The sequence below is a fragment of the Triturus cristatus genome, chromosome 1_2 (genome assembly GCF_964204655.1).
Source record: "Triturus cristatus chromosome 1_2, aTriCri1.1, whole genome shotgun sequence".
In the NCBI taxonomy this organism is placed as follows: Eukaryota; Metazoa; Chordata; class Amphibia; order Caudata; family Salamandridae; genus Triturus; species Triturus cristatus.
In genome coordinates this window covers 1,131,655,825-1,131,682,779 of record NC_140580.1, presented here as the reverse complement: position 1 = coordinate 1,131,682,779, position 26,955 = coordinate 1,131,655,825, and the positions used below count along the sequence as shown (strand labels likewise).

General features: G+C 44.5%; 1 protein-coding gene across 2 annotated transcripts in view; it reads right to left on the bottom strand.

Moving 5' to 3' along the window:
- Positions 1 to 26,955, bottom strand: part of RALGPS1 (Ral GEF with PH domain and SH3 binding motif 1) — a 1,694,135-nt gene that overhangs the window by 1,369,669 nt on the left and 297,511 nt on the right. For both annotated transcript variants that reach the window (XM_085613823.1, XM_085613822.1), the window contains exon 3: positions 24,347 to 24,472. In XM_085613823.1, coding sequence (XP_085469949.1) covers positions 24,347 to 24,403 — 57 coding nt within the window. In that variant the 5' untranslated portion in view covers positions 24,404 to 24,472. The remainder of the gene's footprint in view (positions 1 to 24,346; positions 24,473 to 26,955) is intronic.

Sequence of the window (26,955 nt, the reverse complement as noted above, 5' to 3'; positions counted from 1 at the left end):
CCCGCATCCGAAGAGCGACTACAGGAGGAAGGTCCTTCTCCTACCTGGCCGCCAAGACCTGGAACTCCCTCCCGACCGACCTGTGCCTGACCCAAGACTACCTCTCCTTCAGGAAGAAGCTGAAGACCTGGCTGTTCGAGCAGTAGCGGCACCCCCCCCCCCCCCAGCGCCTTGAGACCCTACGGGTATGTAGCGCGCTTTATAAGTGTCATTGATTGATTGATTGATTGATTGTAATGCCCCTGCTGCAGATTGTCTTAGATGTTCCTAAAAGTGCCACTTTTATCCCTTCACATAAATTCACAGATCCCCAACTGGCTCTCGGTGCCCTCCAGAAAGCATCCAGGGACAATTATTTTAACATCAGAGACTCGTTAAGTGCCTATCAGACACACATAAATGGCACTTCAATATCCCATGGCACTTAGGCTCGGGACCCTTGGAATATACTGTGACACTTCGGAAAACCTTTGTCAGTCCTGCAGCTATGCCCAAAATACCATATATCTGCTTTCAAACACAACTATCCAACCCTCAGACATGGATGTCTTTGGGATGGGAGTCTTATGCATGGCTCTGGAAAGAGTTCTTCCCTTGTTATGCTGATCTTGAAGCAAGTCACTTAAAAGTTGCTGTATGGTTTCTAGAGCCCTACCTCAGTGAACATGACTATCATGCATGTCCACCGAGGGTCTACCTGTTTACATGGATTGAGACCCTAGAGCTTGGCTCTAGGGTCTGCGGTCGAGAGGGGGCATGCACAGTGCACCCCTATTCCACAGAGAGTGGCTACTGCCGTCTGTACCCAGGCTGTGGTAGACTGACAGTGGCGCAGGAATAAATCTATAGTCAGGGATACCTGTATCCCCGTATTCTAACAAGGATGGATAATTAGCCTCCATTCTGATCAAGTCTGTGCAGTCTCTAATGCCTGTGGCCCTGTTGCTTTTGTCTGCCTGACGTGTGTTTGAGAGCCCGTGGGTGTACTGGGAATGGATGGCGAGTTGAGCCATTGTGTGTAATGTGAGATGTTCTGATGGACATTGCAGATCCCCGTGCCCCTCCCATTTCCTTGGACAGGCCTGGTGGGCTGGGGGAAGACACTCACTCTGATCTGTGCTTTGCTGCCTTAACCCTGCTAGGAGGGACCCTTTCTTTTGGGAGATGGTCAGGACCCCCTGGTCTGGAGTGAATTAAAATTCCTCTCTGGGAAATAACCAGGGCTGGCACTAAGAGCCTGCCCGCGGAAGACAGTCGGTCATCCTTTGCATGCTTTGGACACGCAGTGAACATGCGTAAACGTGCCTTGGAATTGGAAGGGAACCCAGGATTCAAAAGTAGTAGACCCTCTGACTGGATCAGCCTACCAATCAGAGGTGATAAAAGTCTGGCCTTAGCGGTCAGTTGTGGTTCAAGACTGGTCAACGATTCTGAAAAGGCGACTCTACACAAGGTCCATCTGAGGAAGCCATTTACGGCCCCTAGTGTGAAGGCAAGATAAGAGGCTTGCTCTTCGCGTCTCTGCACACCCCTGGAGGGGGGTTAGCTTGAGAAAGTTCTCTATGACTGATGGATTATGCTGCAAAGGAATGTGCCAGTTTGACGAGGAGCAAGGGAGTCCACCACATCGGTCAGAAAACCATCTGTTATTGTGAAGCTCTGAACAAGGAAATTGCAGACAGCTTCTCAAAATGAGGAAGCTTGCAGTACATCAACAAAGGCAGAGGGAGACGGGAAAGCGTAAGCCCAGTCCTTGAAGGTGAGATAATTTTGCCCAGACCCCTCCCTAAAGCTGTGGGAGCCTGTGTGATACTTCCAGTTACAAGCGGTAACTGGGGAATAGAGTCTAGTGGTACAGGCCCCCACATTTCTTTTTGTGACAACTGGGGGTATAAGGGTGTGCTGGCCCTCTGACCAACCACTACCCTCCTACAGCTAGCCAGTGGCTACTGGACTAATGGGACTCCAGTGAACTGTGACAATCCATCAGGCACCATTGATCGGATCCTTGAAGCCACTAGAGCTGTGGCCTCACTCAGGATGGGAGGGCACTTGTGTTTCTTTGAGTGGCGGGTTATGGGGCTGATCAAGAACATTTGCCTTCATATCAAATGCTGACAATACCTCATTTCAGTACAAGGATTGATGTCATGGCTCTAGTGAATTAGAACAACCCTGTGCAACATGGTCTGTAATATGCAATGCTAATTTGGTGTGTACATGTTAACCGTGTTTTTGTAGTGCTTAGCGCTTAGGCACTATAATACTGTTTGGGGTCAGAACTCTGGCCCAGAGGGTTGTAGAAGTATCTGTTTTACACTGTTCATCCTAGTTTTAGTTGTCGTATATTTCTCTTGTGTGTATTAAAGTACTTTTCTTTTATGAAAAGTAAAGCACTGACTGGATATGGATTTTATCGGCTGGTAGTACGGTGCACATTGTATTCTGAATGTCTAACCCCCCCTCACCTCCTTGAGCAAGCCTTAAACTGCTCTGTCTCGCTAACCTGAGAGGGTCAAGTGCTGGAAAGAAGTACTTGGTCATCTAGATGTGGGTCCACTAGTACTGAGGCCCCAGGACATCCACAGTGTACACTCCAGTTGATGCGATTGGAGCACAGTAACCCATGAGTGCCCTGCTGCCCAGGAAGCCGGGTCTAACGGATGACTCACCCTCCTACTCAACAGGCCAACTCTTAGAGACACTGCGTGCACCCTCGAAGGCCTTCAGGCTCAGCTGGCCTTCAAACACCCTAATTTAGTGATTAAAAATATCAGCCAGCCCTTAATTCACATTCGCACACACCAAGCTAGTCATTAGACATGACCAGATGCCCCTTGTATGGGTCGTTCAGGTCTAAGGTGGCATGTTGAGAAAAAGAATTATGGACTGCTATGGGGATCAAGTAATTACCAGCAGCTGAGATTAATGCAAGCATCCCACCGTCACTTAAAGCAAAAAAGAAATCTTTAAAAATGCTTATCATACCTTCGTACAAGGTCAGACCTCAGTAGGAACTCTGACAACACAAATGATCAATACATACCCCTAGTTAACTCTTCCGTCAACCAGCTAGTTCTGAATTAATATTCAAACAGCCCCAGGTGGTCATTAGATAAAACCAAATCTCTCAGGAACTCCCAGCATAACATGAGGCACTGCCAGCAATCCCTCAGACACCCTCGGTCAGCATTCTGGATTAAAAAAAAAACACTGTTGGATCTCTGTCTACATTCAGCTAACTCCAGATGGTCAGTCGACAAAACCAGAGACACTCATCCTGCCTTCAAGCATCTCCAACTGCTACTTAGATACCATTTAGAGACTGCTGGCATGTCTCCAGACACCATGAACCTCCCTTAGAGACCCTCACCTGGATATTTAAGGCCCTCTGCATTCTGAAACTTCCTGCTTGCCCATGCCACCCTGAGCCAACCCTCAGACATCCTCTGATGTCATTCAATGCTCTCACCTTGCCCTCATTTACCTACAGCTGTTACCTAAACACCCTTGGTCTGCCCTCAGAGGCACTTGGAGTGCCCCCACAATATTTCACCAAGCCTCAGAGAACAGCAGAATGTCCTCAGAAACCCTCAGCCTTCGCTCAATGACCCCAGGCTCTTCTAGCTGGCCCTTAGTGATCCTCATTTAGCCCAAACACAACTATAGCAGGAAATTAAAGACCCCAGAATAGCCCTGAGAAAATCAGATGAGTGTCAGGCACACCCTATCTGCGATCCTCAGCTCCTTTCAGACAGAAATAACTGGTCCTTAAAAGCCCTAAGCTAGGCTCAGAAAGTCACCGCTAATCTGTAGTGAGAGTCGGAGGTTCAGAGAATCCATACAGACGCTAAATCGCCCACGCATAGCCCTCTTTGAGCATCACGTCACTGTCATGGGCTCAAAGCCTTGCATGAGACACCATCAGCTGATCCTTCAACATCGCCAGAGGACTCTCACTGACCCCTGGAATGCTCTCACCTGCAGGCCCTCTGAGAACTTCACCAGCACACAGTCAATCAATCAATCAATCAAATAACTTTATTTCATTCATTTGATCCATAAAAGTACACAGTACATATTATCGAAACGCTTGTCGAGTTCCTAAGATTAAAAGTCAACACAATGCAATTTGTTTAACATTGGCTTAAGATCTATATACCTCACTTGAGACTGGAAAATCTTCCTGCTAAGACTAAAACCAGGGGACAAAAACCTCAGGAAAAGACCTTGAAATGGGCATAAAGCAGGGCCACTATGCCATCAGGAAAGTCTACAGATTGCAAATTGGAGTATCTTGTAGGACTAGCTAACGTAAAGCACGTAATGTGCACAGGGCCAATAGGGTTATCATTTAAGATAATTATTTTGATAACTAATTCCATAAAATATATGTACCTTAAAAAAATGTCAATAAAATACACATTAAAGTAGCGTATTAAACTGTTCGATAGCATCCAGGACACAGAAATCCTTGCTCTGCATTGAGACACAACCAGCCCATTCTCACAAAACCTCTGTTTCACCCTCAAATACACTGAAATAGCCACCTGTGATCCTCAGTAAACCCCCCTAGAAAAGCCTTGCCGACCCTCAGGACATGAAGCAGACTGTCAACCTACCCTGCCGACACCTCCGACCCTCAGGACATGAAGCAGACTGCCAACCTACCCTGCCGACATCTCTGACCCTCAGGACATGAAGCAGACTGTCAACCTACCCTGCCGACATCTCCGACCCTCAGGACATGAAGCAGACTGCCAACCTACCCTGCCGACATCTCCGACCCTCAGGACATGAAGCAGACTGTCAACCTACCCTGCCGACATCTCCGACACTCAAGACATGAAGCAGACTGTCAACCTACCCTGCCAACATCTCCGACCCTCAGGACATGAAGCAGACTGTCAACCTACCCTGCCGACATCTCCGATACTCAAGACATGAAGCAGACTGTCAACCTACCCTGCCGACATCTCCGACCCTCAGGACATGAAGCAGACTGTCAACCTCCCCTGCCGACATCTCCTCTTTGCCCATAGATAAAACCCAGCCCTTTTGCCACTATTTGGTCCACACCTGCTACTTAAATGACCTTTGGCGTGTCCTTGGAGACCTTCAGCATACCTGAGAATCTACGACCGTGCTTTCAGAAACCCTCACGCTGACCCTACTTTAAGCCGGTCACTAAGCACTCCCAACCAGCCTTCAGGGACCCACTGAGGGTGTGTCCGTACTTCCATCATAACTTTAGAGACATTAGGTTTGTGTTCTGTCGCCTCCAGCTGGTCTTAACACTCCCCCAGTGAGCTCTCAGAGACCCTCAGTACACCCTTTGACACCTCCAGCATGCCCTCAAAAGATTGCGGTGTCAGAGGCCCTCAGTGCATTTCAGAGCACACCTCCAGAAACGACCAGTTGCCTCTTCAGAGAGTGTCATCAGCCTCTGGACGCCCCCATTTGGTCCTTCCACCAATTCAACTGACCCTCATTTCATGCTCAACCAGCCAAAAATATCCGGGTCTTTAGTGACTGAGGGGGGAGGATAAATAAGGATGGGCGTAAGTAAGAAAGAGTAATTCTTCATTAATTGCTATTTCTTAGCACAAAAATGCTTCCTCTCATCCAAAATGGGTGTGAGATTGCATTTTGCAGCAAGAAATAGCGCTAAATGCAGCAGAACACGAATAGCGAATAGAATAGAATCCTCGCCTTCTGCTTTCTTGCAGGGAGATAGGTCATAACTACAGAACAGTGGTTGGGAAATATGCAAAATGAAGATTCCACCTGACCATATAATAGTATTTCAGAAAACAAAATGTTTTCAGTGTTAAGGGATTGCAGGAATAGTTAAGAAAGTTGTCTTTCAAATTCTTGTTAATCCACCTGCACTTTCACAAATGATAGGCACTATAAAAGAAAAACAAATGCTTTAAAAAATAAACAAATGAGGCTGATTCAGGAAGTGTGTAAAATGCACAACTTGATAAGTAAACATAATAGGATAGAAAAAAATATTTGGGCAGGTAGGAAGTACTTTGTAAGTGATTAGCGCCAAGAAACAGCCCTGTTTGGTACAAATAATATGCTAATGTTTAATTAATATCAGCATGTCTCTCTCCTTGTTTGCTACCACAAACCTACACTCATTTCCCTTTCTCTTAATTATACCCCTCTTTTTAAATTTTATACCAATTTCTTTCTCTTCTGAAAATTCTCTTTCTCTCTGACCAATTTTTTTTCTATAAAATAAAAACAGTGTTTAAAACTTGTCTGACTAGACCAGTTTAATTAAAAGAATATGGAGAGAAACCCTAGTACCACTGCTTTATTGAGGCAAGCCAGTGACCAGGCAGTCTTCCAATTAAATCATTGTATTTTACATAAAAATTAGAAAGTGGTGTCAAGTTGCCCTTACCCCTGCGTGACTCAATTGAGAAATCTGGCTTACATTCTAGATATTAAATACTGAAATATAATATAGATTTTTTAATCTCAAGAGTGAACATGATTAAATAAGAGAACACTTGGCTCCATCCTCAATTACGTGTATGTAATTTACCCCTAGGAGATCAGTAGTTAGTTGGCGACGTTGCCTGACCCACATCGGTAGAGGTTTTTTCAAACTACAGGTCTTTATTCCCTTGCCCAGGATTTTGAGAACTTGTTCAAAGACCCAAGAGCTTGAGTTACAAAACTAATTTTAAATTCGGATTTACTTTGCTAACACCTAGGCTTGTACTTAAAGTACACCCACCGTAGAATGTACATGCTTTGGGCCTAAATCAAAAAAAAATAGTAAATCTCGACCTTTGAAATACTCTTGCATGCAAGGTAAGATTTACTGCTATTTGTTACTCACACACATTGCCAGTAGTAGGCCTTGGAAGCTGAAATAGGTGCAGTTTCTCAGGCCTACAACTGCGAATGTCCTGGAAATATCCGCTGCTCCCCTTTGACCTCTGCTTAATTCTACACAGTGTCAGATTACAGACATGGGAAGAGGAGTCCGCTGGGCACATGGACAGAGCCTGGGCAGAGCATGCACTACTCTGCAAGGTATGCTGTATTCAGGTATGGTCTTGAAGCTCTGCCCACTCTCCGCCCAACTTTTCAATTGGCTGCTGTAACTGTCCTTTGTAAATGTTGGCTTTTGATTTGTTAATAGGCTTATTAGTAAGGGTGGGCGTAATTGGCGGAGTACTACTATGCAGAATTCCACGAAGTTCGCAATTTCGTTCTGTTGGACTCCCAATGAAACAGAAACCTGATATTCTTTTGGTAAAATAACAAGTATCTCTGTCTTTACATGCTAAAATTCATATAGTCATTTCACAAAAGTGAAAATGAAAGTTTAGCAAGCAGTGAGAGAGGTGATGATTTTGGTATCCTCCCTAACCTAGGGAGAGAACCAAGCAGATGCCTTGAAAACAAAGAGCCCATCTTGCTGAACGATTCAGTGGTGGTCCCATCCTCTTAGGACCACCCCAGGCACAGTTATGGGCAAAAATAAAATATCAAAATAATTCTACAAAGAGCTGCAGTTCAACTAGTCGTTACTAGGTGTCCCTTGTGGAAATATGGATTTTTCTGGTCAGTTATGTCCCCTATCTTGGACCCCAACGGTTCTATGTGCATGTTACAAGTACATGTATGTTCCCTCCAGTTCCAGTTATGAAGACGCAAATACATGTGCGTCCACCGTTAACATGTCCTCTGTCAGATCCGCCATGAATAGGCCGGATATTCCATCCCTAAGTATGAAAGGCCACCGGCTTTATATGGTTCACTTATGCCATTTTACAGTCCAGGCAAGTAGGCCCTGATTCTGTCATCAAACTCTTCTTGCCTTCTGCCTCTGAAAGCTCCAGTCTGAGCCTGCATCTGTGACCATGAACTTTGTCTCATTCTCTGCGCGGCTCACGAAGCCTGACATCAGCCTGCTGCCTGCCAAAAACTGTATTTCACCTTCGAAGTTATCTGCTCCGATCCCTGCCCAATGCATTCCTGTCTAGTAGTTTAAGTAAACATTCTGCCAGCTACCGAGAAAAGGCCCGGTTTCTCTGTCTTCATGCAAGTAATTCATAGCCCTATTAGTATGGAAGATTCCGCCCTCGCATCTAGTATAGACACTTAGACGCTTGTACACGCACTAGCAGTCAGTATAGTCAGTATAGAATAAGATTCTACTCGAAGAGACCTCTCTTTTGGATAACTTAGTTCTTTAAACATAGGATGTTAGATATGATTTGGGATTAGGTTGACTTGACCCTCCAGACTTCTGTCGCCACATGTAGAGCTAAATGTCAAGTCCCCTCCACCCCCTAGATGCACGTCAATCACACGTCATGCTGCTGCGCGCGCATATCTGCCAAGTATTTCTGCTGACATTGCGAAATTCTTTCATGTAACCACCCTCTTATGACATCACATCTGATGACGTTCTTTAAATCACTCCCAGTTACGCCTATTTTTGCTACGTACGAATATATTATCACCACTATCAATTGTTACGCCTCTTGTATTTGCCTCACTGTAATGCCTATTGTATAAAAGTAATTGATTGTTAATAATGTATGTACTTCACTTCCTGAACCTTCGTGGTGATGGAACCTGGAGCAACCGATTATAATCGACCACTGGAATAAAGCCCATTCCGAACCTCTAATACCACGGATTCTGCCTCTTATTTACTGAGCTATTTTATTATGTTTCTGTATCAAATTAAGCCCCGGTAATTAAATTATTTACCACATGAATGGCGCCCGAATAGGGACACTTTCTCATCTCACGCGCCGGCGGTGCGTTGCAGGCCCGGTCTCCTGCCACAGCTGGACGGACAATAACGCGTACCAGCAGGATTTCCTGTATCTCCCTCCGGTCAAGCGGGGGCGACTGAGGCTGCGATCAACACCCAGACGAGGCGGTGAGAAGTGCGAAGTATCCCGACCAGAGCCTAGCTGAGAGAGCAAGATCCGAGGTATACAGAGGCCCACCAGTTTTCCGAAGTCCCAAGTCGAGTCCAGTGTCCGAAGTGTTCGAGTCGAGTCCAGTCCGGTTCAAGTTCAGTTCAGTTTCCGAGGCCTTCCGTTCCGAGCTACCCGGTGAGTACCATTACTGGGGAGGCGTTCTGGCGTGCACATAAGTTGTGCCGGTCCAGACGGGTTTGGGTACACAAATCCGGTCTGCACTGTTTCAGCAGTGTATCTGTACTGTTTAGCAGTATATCTAGTATATCAAGTATATAAATTCAGAATAATTCAGTTCAAGTCGAGTATTATGTTTAGTGATTAAGTTTTTCTTAGATCGTCATCATCATCGTTGCTCAGTTAAATGTTAAATGTTAAATGTTTTAATAACGTTCTGCATATTGTGGTGTGAATGACTGTTCATTATTGTGTTTAATGTATTAAGTTTGTTCAAAATCAAGTATCAGATCAGTTTTCAATATGCCGCTCTTTTCGAAATTAAGACAGATCACAACAAGAAAAGGGGTACTCGAAGAAGCCGTTCCTATTCCTCCTAGGGACACTCCAGGGCACTTCATGTATCATAAACATGGCTTAGACGCTATATTATTTCTTGATTTATGGGTAGACTACACTAAGGAATTACCAGAAAGTCAGAGGTGGCCCGCGGCTGGGACCTGGGATGCAGAGTGCATCGTGAAAGTAGAGGAAGAATTATGGAAAAAGAAAGCTAGACAATCACAGAAAGACGCCATTGAATTATGGCGTAAAGAATCGTATAGACGTACAGAAAAAGCACGTAGACAGGAAGAGAAGAGTAAAGAGAATTCAAATGAAGTCCGAGAAAATCTATTAATTGAAGAAGGTGCACGAGTGAAATCAGAACAAGTAGACAGACAAAGAAATGCCCTTATGAATGGTATGTATCCCCTTCTGGCTGAAGGATTACCTAAGGCTACTCCAGGGATACCAAAAGACTTGCCAACCCCATTATTTCCAATAAAGGTACATCCTAAGGGGCATCCTAGAACCGCAGAAGATGTTTTTCTTTCCTCATATTTAGATGACGCAGCTCCCGAGTATGCTAATCCCGCCCCACATAGACCGCCTGCCAGGGAGGTTCAACGCCAAGATCCAGTACCCGTATCCCTACAGCAACAAGTTCTGACACAAGTTCCGGCAAGCACATCTGTTTCTGCATCTGTTCCTACAGCTACTTCTATAGCTGTATCCACACCTATAGTTGCTGTATCACGTTCAACGAATCCTTTCACACCCGATACCCCAGACGGGGCTACCGGAGGTGCTACCAATATCTTTTCTACGCCACCTAGAATAAATAAACTTACTTTTCAAGAGTCAGCACATTCACGTACCCCCAAACTCATAAATGCCCGTACGCTTAAGGAACTTCTTATAGATTGTAGATATGATCCTGTGCCCGGAAAAGAGGACGAAATGACCCTAGCATCATTACGTATCAGACGAGCCGCGGTGTATTTAGGGAAGTTACCAGGAATGACTGCGCATCTAGATAATATATACCATTTTGTCCAAACAGGGCGAGATTCTGAATGTATTAACAGAGCTATGGAATACCAGAAAGTGGAAATACAGGGGGAACTGTTACGTTTCCTCATAAATTGTGTGATCAGAAATCAAGACCGACCGGGGGTAGACCCGGAAGCAATGCAAATTCTTACCAGATGGAGCCAGAATATATCAGAAGGGAGACATGATAAGCAAAACTGTATAATAGCCATGTGCCGAAAGATCCGTAAAGAAATAGAACGCCTACACGAAGAAAGATTAGCGGTAGACCAGTTCGAACAAAGCGAGGAAGAAGCATCAGGACTGCCCACAGGACAGTCAGAAACTATAGCCTATGTAGGTAGAGGAAGATCTTGTAATAGTACTAGATGTCTTACTGATCCGATACGTCCGATATGTCTAGAAAATAACAGGAATTTTCAAACACCAATAATAAATATAAGGTCTAACGAGCATTCATTCCAAGCCGCTGACAAATTACTGCGAGAACGAAGGGGTTATCATTTTCTCGATTCTATGGATGAACAAGAATTAGCCAGGTCAGCTGTCCATTGGGTTGACAGTCCCGGAATGTATGGTGATAATACAGTAGCACACACATTTTTGAATCTCACCCCAGATGAACAGCGTTTAGCTGGGATTTATATGATTCAACAACTTCTTATACTATATAAAAGCCAACATTCAGATCCTGGTCCCTTACCTGATATATTGACTGAATTACTCACGAATAAATGGAGAGGTTCAGGTACTAAGCTAATTAAAGAAATACTAGAATCAAGAAAGCAGTACATTCTTTTTGTATGTCCAGGACATGTCTCACTGCCCATTAAGGAAAGAACCACGTATTACATGGACAGACAGAATCCCTTACGAGAAGTACACCCAATAAAAGGCGAGGACAATGAGTTTAAACGTGTATTTGTATATACACCCATATCGAAAATAGAATTGTTAGAAATGAAGAAAGTGGTACCAAGTCATGACAAAGACCCAGCGGGTTTCCACCGAGAAATTAAAGACATGTTACTCATGGGAGAGTATACCTATCCCGACATTATGACAATATTAAAGGTATTAATGCCTGCTGGCATTTATGAAAAACTCAAGGAAAAAGAGTGGGAGGTGGGAGACCAAAAGATAGATTGGACAGCATTAGAAAATGAAGAAAAGGCCCGAGGTCCAGGTTCGGGGCTTGGGGACAAAACTAAAGCACTACCAGGTTTACTAGTACAGGTACTGCCACGTTTATTAACCACGAAAAAGGAAGACTGGGGTGCAATTTCAGCCTGTAAACAAAAGCAAGATGAAGACACTAGTGATTTCTATGCACGATTTGAAAAATGTTTCGGTATAAATAGTTGCATAAAAGCAAGTAGCGAATCATACCCACATCTGTTTGTGACAAAATTAGTTGAAAATTCCTTGCCCCAAGTGAAGAATAGAGTATTAAAATTCGAGAGTACCTGGCGAGGTAACACTCCATCACAAATGTTACAAATGTTACAGTATCATCACAATAGAATTAGAGAGGAACAAGATCATGAACAAAGACGCATGAAAGACACGAAAATGAAAATGCTAGTCTCCCAGACAGTTCCAGCTGAAGGACATAAAAAGGGTACGACACATTCTGGCGATTTAGCAGGACCTGTAAAAGGGACATGCAACTATTGTAAACAACTAGGTCATCATGTACACGATTGTCCAGTCCTGAAGCGTAATATCGCCACGGGTATTACAAAAGAAAGACCACGGCCACTTAGACAGGATCAGAATGAACAAGGAGCCTTGCAGCATGCACAGTCCATGCCAGCTCCACAACAGACTATACAGTTTGTGCCAGCTGCACCAGCGCTGCCTGTTGCTGCCACGCAAACCACGACACGACAACTGTACCAGACCGCACAGTATGACTATCCTGATTATCAACGATATGCATGAACCAGCCTAGAGAGGGAAGTTGACTTACCCCTTATCGAGATCCCTGTAGATCAAGAAGGACCTTATGTACATAGTAAATTATTAGGCCAAGACAGAAAATTTTTACTCGATACAGGGGCAAGTCGAACAACTATAAAACGTAGTGAAGTTCCAGGGGCACCCCTCTCAGGCTCACAGAATATTTCCCTTGGTTTTTCAGGAAAACCTATTGTTAATGAAGTGTCACAACCTCTTCCACTTACGATAGGACCTTTGACCCGAACTACAGATTTATTGCTTACTAAATCATGTCCAGAAAACCTGTTAGGAATAAAGACATTGAAAGCTCTAGGAGCTATAATATGTTGTTCTCCGGAAGGAGTAAGATTGTTTTTACGTGATTTTAAAGGTCATTATGTGTCTAGAGACATGGATCCCCGATTGCAGACTTTACCTACACATCTATGGGCACAAGGCCCTACTGATGTTGGTTGCATGAATATTACACCATATCGAGTTACACTAAAGGCAGGAGTGGTACTACCACGAATGCGACAATACAAGTTACCACCAGATGCTGTAGTGGCTTTACTACAAATCATTGACGAGCTCATTGCCCAAGGAGTGGTTGTAGAAACAGACTCCAATGTATGTAATTCACCGATAATTCCGATTCTCAAACGAACAGATCCGAAGGCCCCACCAGTATATCGATTGGTTATTGATCTGCGCGAATTAAACAAGTGTATTGTGCCACAATTCCCTGTGGTCCCCGATATCTCATCATTACTGACAGCTATTGATTCCGAAGCAACATTCTTTACTGTAATTGATCTCAAAAATGCCTTTTTCAGCGTCCCAATAGATCCGGAAAGCCAATATTTGTTCGGATTTAGTTTAAATGGACGTAGCTTCAAATTCTCACGCGCACCTCAAGGATTTACAGAAAGCCCCAGCATCTATAGCCAAGCACTGAAACGAGAACTCGACAGTATCCACATGCCAGTTAACACTGCCTTGCTTCAATATGTCGATGATCTGCTGATCACCGCTAGAAGCGAACCCGAATGTGAGAAAGCATCACTGACAGTTTTACAATTTCTAGCCGAAAAGGGGCACAAGGTGTCCCCTTCTAAGCTGCAATTCTGTGTCCAGCGAGTTGTTTATCTTGGACACTCGCTGTCCAAGGAGGGAAGGCAGCTTACACCCGACCGCATTCAGTTAATAGCTAACATGCCAATACCCAAGACACAAAAGGAGGTACGGGCTTTCATAGGCCTCACTTCATATTGTAGGCAGTGGATCCCTCAGTATGCATTTCTAGCAAAACCACTCATTCAGTTGACAACACAGGAGGCAGCCACATCGACTGTTCTCCCTTGGACTCAGGAACATACACAAGCTTTTGAAAGCTTAAAGAAAGCTTTATGTCAAGCACCTGTTTTAGCAACACCATGTTACAGTAAACAGTTTACACTCTTTATTACAGAACGCGAAGGTACTGCCTTGTCAGTACTCACACAGGAACAAGCAGGAGCACACAAACCATGTGCTTATTTTTCTAGTACATTAGATCCCGTAGCTCAGGCTCTGCCTGCGTGCCTGAAATCAGTGGCAGCGACAGCTTTAGCAATCAGACAAAGCAATGCCATAGTGTTAGGACATCCATTGACAGTACAAGTACCACATGCAGTGGAGGTTCTTGTGAATCGAACGCAAACACAACATTTGACTATAGCAAGACTTACAGGGTATGAACTAACACTGTTTCAGCCACATATAGAAATCAGACGTTGTAACACATTGAATCCTGCCACACTTTTACCTGTAAATGGAACAGACCCACTAGCCCATGACTGTATTGAAGTTATTACAATCACGACGAAACCCAGACAAGATTTAACCGATGTCCCATTATCAGACCCAGACCTGACGTTGTATGTAGATGGTTCATGTATGAGAAAAGGTACAGGAGAACTAGTGGCCGCTTACGCAGTCACAACAGACACTGAAATCATTGAAACAAATTGCATAAATACCTTGTCCGCTCAAGCAGCAGAGCTCGTCGCTCTGACACAAGCCTGTATTCAAGCCACAAATAAAAAAGTCAACATATACACTGATTCACGTTATGCATTCGGAGTCGTACATGACTTCGGCGTGCTGTGGCGAGAGAGAGGTTATTTAACTTCTCACGGTGCCCACATTCAGCACGGACCCCTCATTCATGCTTTATTAGATGCAATACATCTACCCACTGCAATATCAATTATGAAATGTAAAGCTCATACGAAAGTTACTGATATCATTTCTCAAGGCAATGATTTAGCTGATAGAACAGCTAAACAGACTGCTCAAACTCAAACATCCGACATGACAAAGACAATAGTCCCGACGCCAACACATTGTATGACGGTTAAAGATCCTACTCTTGACGTAATTGACATACAGACACATGCTACACCAGACGAAATAAAGAAATGGACTGAATTAGGAGGGATCCAAACCGATCAAGGATGGATGATGAAGGAAAAGTCTGTGTGGTTCCTTCCTGATTCAATGGTCCAAGTTATAATTAACACTGTACATAGTCCAGCACATCTAGGAGAAAAAGCTATGCTAGATAGCATTCAACACATTTGGTTTAATAAACATTTACGAGCTGCAGCCAAACAAAAGGTTCGTACCTGTATGATCTGTTGCCAGTTCAACCCAGGAAAAAGCGTTCCCGTAGAACAGGGTGGATTTCATCCTCCTGATCATCCTTTTGAAGTCCTCCAGATGGATTATATCCAGATGGAACGATGTAGAGGATTCAAATATGTTCTCGTAGTTGTGTGTGCTCTTTCCCGTTGGACGGAGGCATACCCGGTTTCAGATTACACTGCCCCGACTACTGCCAAACAGTTGGTTCGAGAATTCTTCCCACGATACGGTTTACCACGTGTTGTTCACTCAGATAACGGCCAGCCGTTCTCATCCGAATTAATGAAACACGTTTCACTTTTGTTAGGCTATCAGTGGAAATTCCACTGTGTCCGACACCCCGAAGCAGCAGGTCTCGTAGAAAGACATAATCAGACTCTGAAAATTAGATTGTCCAAAATATGCAGGGAGAAAGGTGTCGACTGGGTAGTAGCATTACCAGTTGCGCTCTTTTACATGAGAATGGTAGCACACTCTCGAACAGGGCTATCCCCGTATGAAGTGATCTTCGGCAGACCACCAAATATGTGGGGGACGCCTATACCACGCAAAATAACTGATATTGACTGTAACATGCTGACAGATTACTTGGCTTCCTTGATGTCTGCACTACAATCTTGTCGTTCACAGGTAGCTGCAGCTTTTCCTGACAACACTGAGGTGAAACCCCATGACGTGGTTCCGGGAGACTTGGTCCTCGTGAGGAACTTTGATCGAAAGACTCAGCTGGAACCTAGGTGGAGGTCACCTCAGCTGGTGTTGCTCACCACAAGAACAGCCGTGAAGATCGAAGGCAGAAAAGGATGGATTCATTCAAGTCATATCAAGAAATTTCATGGACTAAAATCAGATGTGAATACCTCACCTTGTGTGTCTTCACCCATTGACTCAAAACTTCCTTTTGTGGAAAAAAGTGATTCCGAACATTATAAATTAAAGCTCAGGCCCAATCAGTCGAGCAATTTGATTGTTTAAGTCCTCTCCAAGGTGAAGCGGTTGAATTGTCTCTGACATGTATCCCTTGGACCTGAATAGAGAAAGCACCCGAAAAATGTTGAAACGACAGGCGTACTGTAAATCACTGCGTAGTCATTGCATAGTGACGTTATTAATTTTGTTTTTCTCAAGTCTTTTAATAATTACTGCAAGTATATTGTTGCACATATATTATCCTATTTCTAGACATGTTTACAATGTTACTGCTGAACATTCTTTTAGTGAATTACCTCCGCTTGAGTTGTCTTATAGATTTGCACTGCGCAATAACACGTTTATTAGTATGTTGCATCATTCCCATCAGGTTAGCAATGCTACAAATTGTTGGATATGTGGCCGACTCCCTCCCTATCAGAATTATAAAGGAATTCTACCTCTCTTTCCATACCCGTTCACACACAACGGCTCCTGTGGAGCATGGTTTAGTTTAATTAATTCTCTAGATTCGAATTCTGCAGTTTATCAAGATAACTGGGTATGGGGAAATTTGAACTTAGTTTTGCTTAAAGTCTGCCACCCTAACAAGGAGGGACTTCCCCAGAGAACAGGAACTGATCTAGAAAATGAAGTGTATGGATTAGGTAATTCTACGCTCAATCTTATGATCCTAAATGTCGAATCAGAAGCTACTTCAATTTTGCCCGCTATGTCAATATTTCCAGTAAAAGGTGAATTATGTATAAGAAAGAATGGTTCCATACACATGGGCCATAGTAAATGCACCACTGTAGTAGAATTTAGTGATCAAGGCAAGTCTACATTTAGAGCTTCCCGCCATTCCTATTTCATATGTGGTCAGACGGCATATGTACGTTTACCTCTAGATTGGGATGGTACTTGCTATATTGGATTCCTTTTGCCACCTGTTTTTCTAGCTCCTGCTGATTATCACAGAAATATTCATTTAGTATATAATAGAGTAAGGAGAGATCTCCCGATAGTCGATTACACTGAAACAGCATGGGAAAAATACACAGATTTCAATAAAGGTCTCTTTCCCTATATAGGTACCGTTACTAATAGTAAGCTGATACGTAGATTAACTAGAACCCTTGAAGCAGTAGTGAACGAAACTATTTCCGCCTTAGGCAATTTAACAGAAGAGCAGTCTGCTATGCGGATTGTTGTGCTTCAAAATCGTCTTGTCCTTGACGTCATCCTGGCCGATAGGGGCGGAGCTTGTAGGGTCATCGGATCAAGCTGTTGCATTTTCATACCAGAAAATTCGCCATCTGTATATAAAGCCATAACTCGTCTTCATAAGATTGTAAGCCAGATACACCAGAATCCAGGCACCTGGACTTGGTCCGGTTGGTTTTGGAGTGTATTATCTACCTTTGGATGGAAGGTCCTATCTTTCCTAGGTATTGGCCTTCTCATACTATTCAGTTGCTGTCTATGTCTACAATGTGGACCAGCGATTTGTGGTCTGTGTGCCACATCGTGCATTCCACATCAAGATTTTCATTCAAGATCCCGGAAGAAGAAAGAAGAACAAATGATGCTATATGAACAGATCAATGGATTAATGAAGATTGATATCTCTTGACGGGCAAGTAGGGGACAAGGAGGGAATGTGGAAATATGGATTTTTCTGGTCAGTTATGTCCCCTATCTTGGACCCCAACGGTTCTATGTGCATGTTACAAGTACATGTATGTTCCCTCCAGTTCCAGTTATGAAGACGCAAATACATGTGCGTCCACCGTTAACATGTCCTCTGTCAGATCCGCCATGAATAGGCCGGATATTCCATCCCTAAGTATGAAAGGCCACCGGCTTTATATGGTTCACTTATGCCATTTTACAGTCCAGGCAAGTAGGCCCTGATTCTGTCATCAAACTCTTCTTGCCTTCTGCCTCTGAAAGCTCCAGTCTGAGCCTGCATCTGTGACCATGAACTTTGTCTCATTCTCTGCGCGGCTCACGAAGCCTGACATCAGCCTGCTGCCTGCCAAAAACTGTATTTCACCTTCGAAGTTATCTGCTCCGATCCCTGCCCAATGCATTCCTGTCTAGTAGTTTAAGTAAACATTCTGCCAGCTACCGAGAAAAGGCCCGGTTTCTCTGTCTTCATGCAAGTAATTCATAGCCCTATTACTATGGAAGATTCCGCCCTCGCATCTAGTATAGACACTTAGACGCTTGTACACGCACTAGCAGTCAGTATAGTCAGTATAGAATAAGATTCTACTCGAAGAGACCTCTCTTTTGGATAACTTAGTTCTTTAAACATAGGATGTTAGATATGATTTGGGATTAGGTTGACTTGACCCTCCAGACTTCTGTCGCCACATGTAGAGCTAAATGTCAAGTCCCCTCCACCCCCTAGATGCACGTCAATCACACGTCATGCTGCTGCGCGCGCATATCTGCCAAGTATTTCTGCTGACATTGCGAAATTCTTTCATGTAACCACCCTCTTATGACATCACATCTGATGACGTTCTTTAAATCACTCCCAGTTACGCCTATTTTTGCTACGTACGAATATATTATCACCACTATCAATTGTTACGCCTCTTGTATTTGCCTCACTGTAATGCCTATTGTATAAAAGTAATTGATTGTTAATAATGTATGTACTTCACTTCCTGAACCTTCGTGGTGATGGAACCTGGAGCAACCGATTATAATCGACCACTGGAATAAAGCCCATTCCGAACCTCTAATACCACGGATTCTGCCTCTTATTTACTGAGCTATTTTATTATGTTTCTGTATCAAATTAAGCCCCGGTAATTAAATTATTTACCACACCCTCACAAGTCAAATGCAAAAGCATTGAAATTATTACATCAAGCTGCAGTTCCACTAGTCGTTACTAGGTGTCCCTCACAAGTCAAATGCAAAAGCATTGAAACCCTTTCATGCAGCTGCAGTTCCACTAACCGTTACTAGGTGTCCCTCATGAGTCAAATGCAAAAGCATTCGACTTGAGGGACACCTAGTAACGACTAGTTGAACTGCAGCTCTTTGTAGAATTATTTTGATATTGGATACAATAATATTCACTGCCCACTGCTAATCTCGTCCCATAATGCTTTGCAGGGTCTTTGGTTGGGTTTGTATTTTTGCCCATAACTGTGCTTGGGGTGGTCTTAAGAGGATGGGAACACCACTGAATCATTCAGAATGATATGCTCTTTGTGTTCAAGGCATCTGCTAGGTCCTCCCCTAGGTTAGGGGGGACCCCAAAATGATCACCTCTCTCATTGCCTGATATTTTTCATTTTCAAAGTTCACTTTTGTGGATTGGTTATATGCTATTTAGCATGTAAAGTTGCTTTATCAAAGTATTTGGGGGTGCAGTTTATTAGCTGACTCCACTACGTGGAGGAACAGACTTTTGGAACGGACTTTTTGCCTGAATTCCGCAGGGATACTCATTAGTCCCTCCTATGTACCCCCCTGTCTTCTTTTGTAACCTCCCATCAGGACTGGACCTTTTACATGTGTTGTTACTAGGCCTGGGCGAAGCACTACGCTACGCTCGCGTAGTTTGCGAAGTTCGCGCTACTTCGCACTACGCGAACTGCACGTAGCACAGTGCGAACACGCGTAGCGTAGTGTTGCGTAGTGCTGCGGTCATTTTTTGCTTGCTCGCGGTCCTCAACGTCAAGTTGGCGACCGCGAGCAAGCAAAATGACATCCTGGCGAGACTTTTTCCTTGTTCGCGATCGCGAGCATGGAAAATAAACCTCCCGGCGAGATTCCCAACGCGAGAAGGTCAGGTTTCTCATTGCGAGGGGTCGCGTATGCTCGCGACCGCTCGCGATGAGAAACTACCAGTTCGCGTTGAGAAAGCTGCAGCTCGAGTAAAAATCTACTCGAGCAGCAGAAAACTACAGCTCGCACTGTGCAAGATGCCATTTTCAATGATTGCACAGTGCCGGTTGCTTGTCCGCACTGTGCAATCATTGAAAACAACATCTTGCACAGTGCGAACATGTTACTTCGCAGTTTGCGAAGTGCTACGCGTAGCTCGCGTAGTGCGAACTTCACTTTGCGTAGCTTCGCGAAGTGCTACTTCGCGAACTACGCCCACCCTTAGTTGTTACTCGGTGCTTTCTTTACGGTATGTCAGCACTATTTTTTAAATGACTTTCTAGTACCTGCCGTTGCAGGCACACTTTTCCCTTCCCAGCTAACACACAGCTTTTTGTTGCTTCTTTAATTATTATTAGAAAAGTTTGGAGGGCGCATGTTCTGTTTCATGCACTTCCTTCTGTCCACAACATGCCACACATGCTTTATCTTTAACATGCCGCCCTCACGCCTTTCTCTTGTTGTACACGGACGCACACAGTAAACAATGGCCCATACAGCTTAAAGACCATCATCCCCATCCCGCCCCCAGGTGCCGCACTTTGGACTGTTCCCATGAGGCACAGGGTCAAGACTGATTTGCATATGGCCAGGTCTAAACTGGGGAGGCATGGTGAGCAAAAGAATGATGGATTTAACCCAGATCTGTGGACTGGGGGTGAATGTTTTGATTTGTTCTGCATTCCGTCCATCAATTTGTGTCTTTTTTTTTCTCGCCCTAAGTGCACCAGGTATGCCCAGACGTGGGTCCTGGGCTCACTGTGCCACTGGAATCAAGCTATCCTGGCTGAAGAGGGGGGGAACCTCGAAATCGTCCTAGGATGCTTGTTTCCGGTCCAGGGAGGACCTAGCTTGGCACTTCGGGCTGGACGGTTCCCATGAGGCACAGGGTCAAGACTGATTGTGTGTCTTTTTCTTAACTTTCAGCACAGCGCCCGCTTTTAGATTAACAACACGGATGTTGCACTTAATAAATTAGCAGGCGTCCACTTTTATTACTCATCACCCACACCCACACCCAACATACCCGACCCGTGTCCTACTGCCTTTTCGCTGTAGCCTGTAGTTGTTTACGCACCTCGTTCCTGACCTCACGGCCGGCACTCTGCTGAAGCTGAGGGTGTGGGCAGGGTAGGGTAGGGATCGGGTTGCACTGTAGCAGCAGCTCATCGGAGTCCCAAGCCTCAGCCGCACGCAGTAACAAAGAGGAGAGCACCGGCCTATGTTTCAGTCCATACAGCGGCCCAGTATAAAATTCCCTCCAACATCTGCACATATCTGTTACCCCAAATGCTGAATGTTGGCTTCCCGCACTTTCAGTCCCTCAATGTTTTCTGGTTATGATTCTGCTAAGTGTTTGTTTATCTTCACCATTTCTACACATCTAAACAGGGCTTTAAGTGGGATGAAATAACTGGGGGGTCTCTCAAAGGGGCGTGGACAATGTAATTAAGGGAGTGGCTTAGAAACAGGTATGCTAAAAATCTGTGTTTGCCATAGTGTGCCGCCCGACTGCTATTTTGCTGCTTTTGTCATTGCACCCAAGTATTTGCAATGCAATAGGTCTTGCATTTTTAAAACTTTGACCTATTGGCATTGTAAATGACAATGCCTTTTGTTTATGTGCACTTTGTACTTATAGTTGTTGCTTGCAGGTTCTCAAAACACATAAATAAAAAACATTGTTATTTCCAATGCCAACTGCTCAAAATATCGCAAATGCGAGACCGATTGCATTGCAAATGCTTGTTTTCCTTTATTCGCCTAAAAACATTTTTGGACTGACCGTGTCCAGGACCGGTGATACAAATATGTGAGGTTAAATTTTCTTGTAAGGTCCACTTCTCTCCCCCTTGCTGCTAATACATATGTCTCAACAGTCATGGCAGAGAAATATGTCATAGTAAACACATTTAGGGATCAGTATGTGAATTCCTGGCAGGTGCAAAGGTAGGCATATTAAGTCATAAACTTGCATTTACAGTAAAAAATATTGTTATGAATTGCCCCCTTGACTTTAGACTCCTATTTCAATTATGCATGCCATTATCTTATGAAAATTGTGCATGCCTTTATCTATGCTCAGATTGTGCTAACAATAATAGGTGGTTACTGATTTTTTTCTGAACCCTGGGAGTGCAGTGGTAGGTCTGGGACTCATTTGCGAATTATCGTCTTTGTAAATTTGATTTCTGCACAATAAACACATCCTCCTGTGTGCCGCCCTCCCCTGCATGTCCTGCAGATCCCGCACATGAGATTGATTAATAATGTCTGGCACCCAGAGCTCTCGCACCCTCATCCTGGGGCATATTATCAAGACACGGCGTTAAAATTATCGCCGCTTTAGCGGCGGCGATAATGTGCTTGATAATATGCCCTTGAGAATTCCCATAGAAGCCCGTGTTCTGGTGTCAACTTGGGCTTCTATTGGAATTCTCACGGGCATATTATCAAGCCCATTATCGCCCCTTTAGAGGCAGTTTTCTGCCGCTAAAGCGGCGATAATTTTAACGCCGTGCTTGATAATATGCCCCCCTGTTCTTACTAATGTTGTTATCTCATGTCTTGCCGCCCTATGAGGAAGTTATTTCCATTCATGAATTGTCTTGTGAGCGTCTGTTTCTGATGACTATTGACTTTATGTGTTTCATTATTAAAAGCTTCGTAATCGGGCACCACTTCTCCTCTAACACATTATGTGATCATTGACAGCTGTAATATTGCCAGAGCTGTTGAATGTTGATATTTTCAAGGTATTTCTCTGTTGACAGGAGGTGATGTGAATTGTGTGTTAGGTATAAACTACAGCACCGAACTGTCCATATCGGGCCTCGGGCGTTTCCCCGAGAGGCTGGAAGGGTGGAGGCCGGTTTTGGAGAGGTTCTGCAATATCAGCCTCCAGTAACAGAAGCAGCAAGGAAGCTTTTCAAGCCTCCCGGGGCCGGGCATTGCTTCCTCAGGGGTTGGTCCAAAAGTATTGCCAGGGCTGATTTTGGTTCCCAGTCCAGCCCCGGTAAACTACTTCCAGCGGGGTTCGTGCCTATATCGCCCACGTGCAATTTTGCTGTGTTTTTTGGACTATCGTCTTTCCCTTAGGAGTAGAGGGCTTGGGGTGAGGATACAGGGAGCTATGAGGTACAGCCAGCACCCTCGTCTTAATCTTCTAAGTTTGCACTCATTCACCCTCCTGGAAGTAGCTTGGGGGTATTCAGAGTTAGGGGCCACTTGTACAAAGGTAATCGTTTGTGATTACCAAATAGTACATTTTTGCGATTCACTGTTTTTGGTAATCGCAAACACCAATGTACAAATGTGCCTTTGACACATTTCGTGATTCGCAGTGGGTCACAAATAGACCTATCTCATGAATATTAATGAGGTAGGTCTCAGGTTGTGAACCATTGGAAATCGCTAAAATTACAGGGATGGTGTCCTGCTGGGGTCAGAAGACCACCATATCTGTAATTGCTTTTAAATAAAGCAATATTTTTTTTAATGCAGCCTGTTTTCATTAAAGGAAAACGGAATCTGTTTAAAAAAAAAAGAAAAGTTTTCTTTTAATTTTTTAAGAGAAGGCAGTGGTTCTTGGGACAACTGCCTGCATATAAAAATGTTTTTACAGTCATTCGCAAAGGGTAAGGGGACCCATTTGTGAAAGGGTTACCACCTACTTGTAGTAGGTGGTAAAATGCATATCTTTGCGACTGCATTTAGTCGCAAAACATTCACACATTCCACTGCGATTTGGTATTAGGAAGGGACGTCCTAAATATGCCCCTTCCTAATACCAAATCTCAAACCCAATTTGTGATTCAGGAATAGATTACCAAATCACAAATAGGGCCTCTGTACATGTGAAAAAGCCTTTTTGCATTTGCAAATGAACCAGTTCTGCAAATCAGGCTGTTGGCGGCCACAAAAAGCCTTTATACATGTGGTCCACAAATCTGGCCAAGGTGCCATGGGCAGAGATGGCCCCTAACGGTAGGGCACTTCGGCACAGAGGAAGCCCAGCTCCGGGACAGCTGCATCTCACTTTGGCCGACACGTCTGCGTCGGTCTCAGATCTCCATCAGACAGTTGTACTTTGAGAAATGGTTTGAGCCACTGAATTAATGTATGCAACTAGATCAGCACCCATTTGTAATATGTGTACATTAACATACCTAATGACAGTTTCAAAGAAAAAGATGAAGATTTTTAAGAACAGCAATAATTTTAGAAGTAGAACCACACTGCCAGAACTGTAGTACTCTTCCAAGGTAGTGCGGTCTCCTTAGAGGGGTCCCCGGCACCAGGCAGCCGAGGAAAGAGACAACCACCTCAGATGTACAGGATTAACGAGAGACAAGAAACTGTGGGATCCATACCTCTGGAGTGGCGGAGGTGACCATCACGCTGGCCGCGAGGCCATTCCTTTTATACATGCTCTCCCTTGGGTGCAGGCCTCTTAGCGCAGCCTCAGCTGGTGACGCTCCAGGATGGACGGGCTACTCCTGCAACAAAAGGGGACATTTCATGAATCCGCTGAAGGATGGTCATCATTCATCAATGCTTTTCTTTAAAACAACAACAAGAACTCAGTTTAAGTCTTGAATTAAGTACCACCTATCTCCGTAGCCCACTGCCAATGAAGAGAGACGGAGTATGCCTTGAAAAAGACCCGGCTTACAGCTGATAGGGGTGAAACACGTGTTAGTTGTGTGTAATTCAAGGTGCTGGTGCCTGTGCAGAACACATCTACAAATAACGTCTACTACCCGGGACAACTGAGATCAGAACACACAATCCTGAAGGTATCAGAAAGACTTTTACACAGAAGGAGCTTTTTTCTGTAGTGAAGAAGGTGATACCCATAAAATATAGACTGTGCTTTTATGTGTATTTGATTTTTCAATACATACTCATTGATACACTTTAATGTATGTCATTTAGTAGGATTTGGTATTGTAACAATATTTATTTCGTTGCCCAATACCCACCCGCCTAGTCAGAGATTACTTTTACGACTAAAATGGTTTCTTGCCACAATTCTTCATTTTTTTTAATGTAGTTATGCTACAATTTTGTAGAGCACCATGTTTCACCTTTTGGTTACATCACAGAGTAAAACACTGTTTCGGGAGCAAGGAGGCCACTCAAGCAGTGTCGCGAGCCAAGCCTGACATTCTTTGCTCAGAAGCCCTCTTCTGTGGTGGGTTCAAGTTAGGGCCAGTCTGGGAAGCTCACTTTTCAGACGTTTCGTGAACCACAAGCAGGTGAGTTCCAATTTCAGGCACAAGTTTACGAAGTTCCAGAGTCTTAATCCTAGCACACGACAGAGATCTTCGGTCATGTTTCATCCTTTTGAACAAATGTTGGTTGTTATGATGGCGCACATGGGGCAAAGGACTACGGGAGGTGTGTAATGGAGTGCAGGTTCTTTGCCCTAGTGTCTATTGAGCATGGTACGTAGGGCCATGAGTTCAGGGCCGGACAGGCCTTTATTCCAATGGGCATTTCCCGGGTGGGCTAAGGCCCTTGGAGGTCTGTTTTGGAGGCCCAGGGCCGTCCCTTGTGTAAGTGTGACTTCCCTAGAGGGGGGGGGAGAGAGAGAGAGAGAGAGAGAGAGAGAGAGGAGAGAGGAGAAAGGGAGAGGGAGAGGGAGAGAGAGAGAGAGACAGAGAGAGAGAGAGAGAGAGAGAGAGAGAGAGAGAGAGAGAGAGAGAGAGACAGAGAGAGAGAGAGGGGGAGAGAGGAGGGAGAGAGAGAGAGAGAGAGAGACAGAGAGAGAGAGAGAGAGAGGGGGAGAGAGGAGGGAGAGAGAGAGAGAGAGAGAGAGCAGGGGAGGTAGAGAGAAAGCAATCAGAGAGTAAGAAGAATGAGAGGAGATAAGGGGAGAGCAAGAGTGTGTGGATGAATAGAGAGAATGAGGAGAGGAATGGAGTTTGAACATGGAGGAACATTGATTGAAGGAACTAGTTAAAACATTTTCTGCCAGGACTGCTTTTTGTCCCCAGTCCGGCCCTGCTTAAATTTAATTCTGATATCTACTGGGAGCCAGTGAAGTGCTTTAGGACCAGGTGTGACGTGGCCGAGTGTACACAAGTTAAGGTACATTCTGGCCCATGGTTCTGAAGCCTTTTCAGTTTGGCAGTGGGTTTATTGGGGAGGCCAGGGTAGATGCCAGTCAAGGCATGCCAAGACAGGGGCTCTCATCAGTGTGATACTGAAGCCATGGTGAGGGAGAGGGGAGATGTTCCACGTAAGGTGAGAGGAGAGAAGTTTCACATAATGGAAGCAGGGGCATGTCTAGTCTCTGTGGCAATGGGACAGCTTGAGGAGCAGTAGAATGATCAGTATTTCGGAGAATCCTCAGGTTCCTCACTTTTGGTGAGGCGGACGGGAGTTTATCAAAGCCTGACCGTCAAGGTCAGAGTCTCCGGTACCCAGAATCTCCATCTTAAAACTGTTCATGCACAGGAAGCCCTCTTTCATCCAGTGGAACACGTGGTCCTTGGAACATTTTCACAGCAGAAGTAAATTTTTTGTGTCATCAGTGTATACTTAGAGGTTTCCCTGCTAATAGCAAAGGAGCTGTGTTGTGGGTGTATGCCTATGTCGAAAAGAACACACAAGATGCTAGTCACTCAATTAAGCTTTTCAGCGATCCACCCACTCTCCCACTGTGGATGGGAAAAAAAACATCTCTCTATAATCTCTGAAAAGTGCATTTAATGTCTCAAAGCAAAAAAGTCTGCAATAGAAGCATCACAGACAAAAACTCAAGTGATTTCTGGGATTACTGAGTAACCAGTGGTGTAACTTTAGCCCCTGCAGTGCTTGTGGGCCCCCGAACTCCAGGGCCGCTCTGGCACTGTGCACAAGCTGCAGACTGATGGCCTGAGAGCTCTGGACTGGTTCCTGAGCATTGGGGCCCCTCCATGTATTTTGCAGGGGGGCCCGTCAAGTTTCGTTACACCACTATGGAGAACAAAAT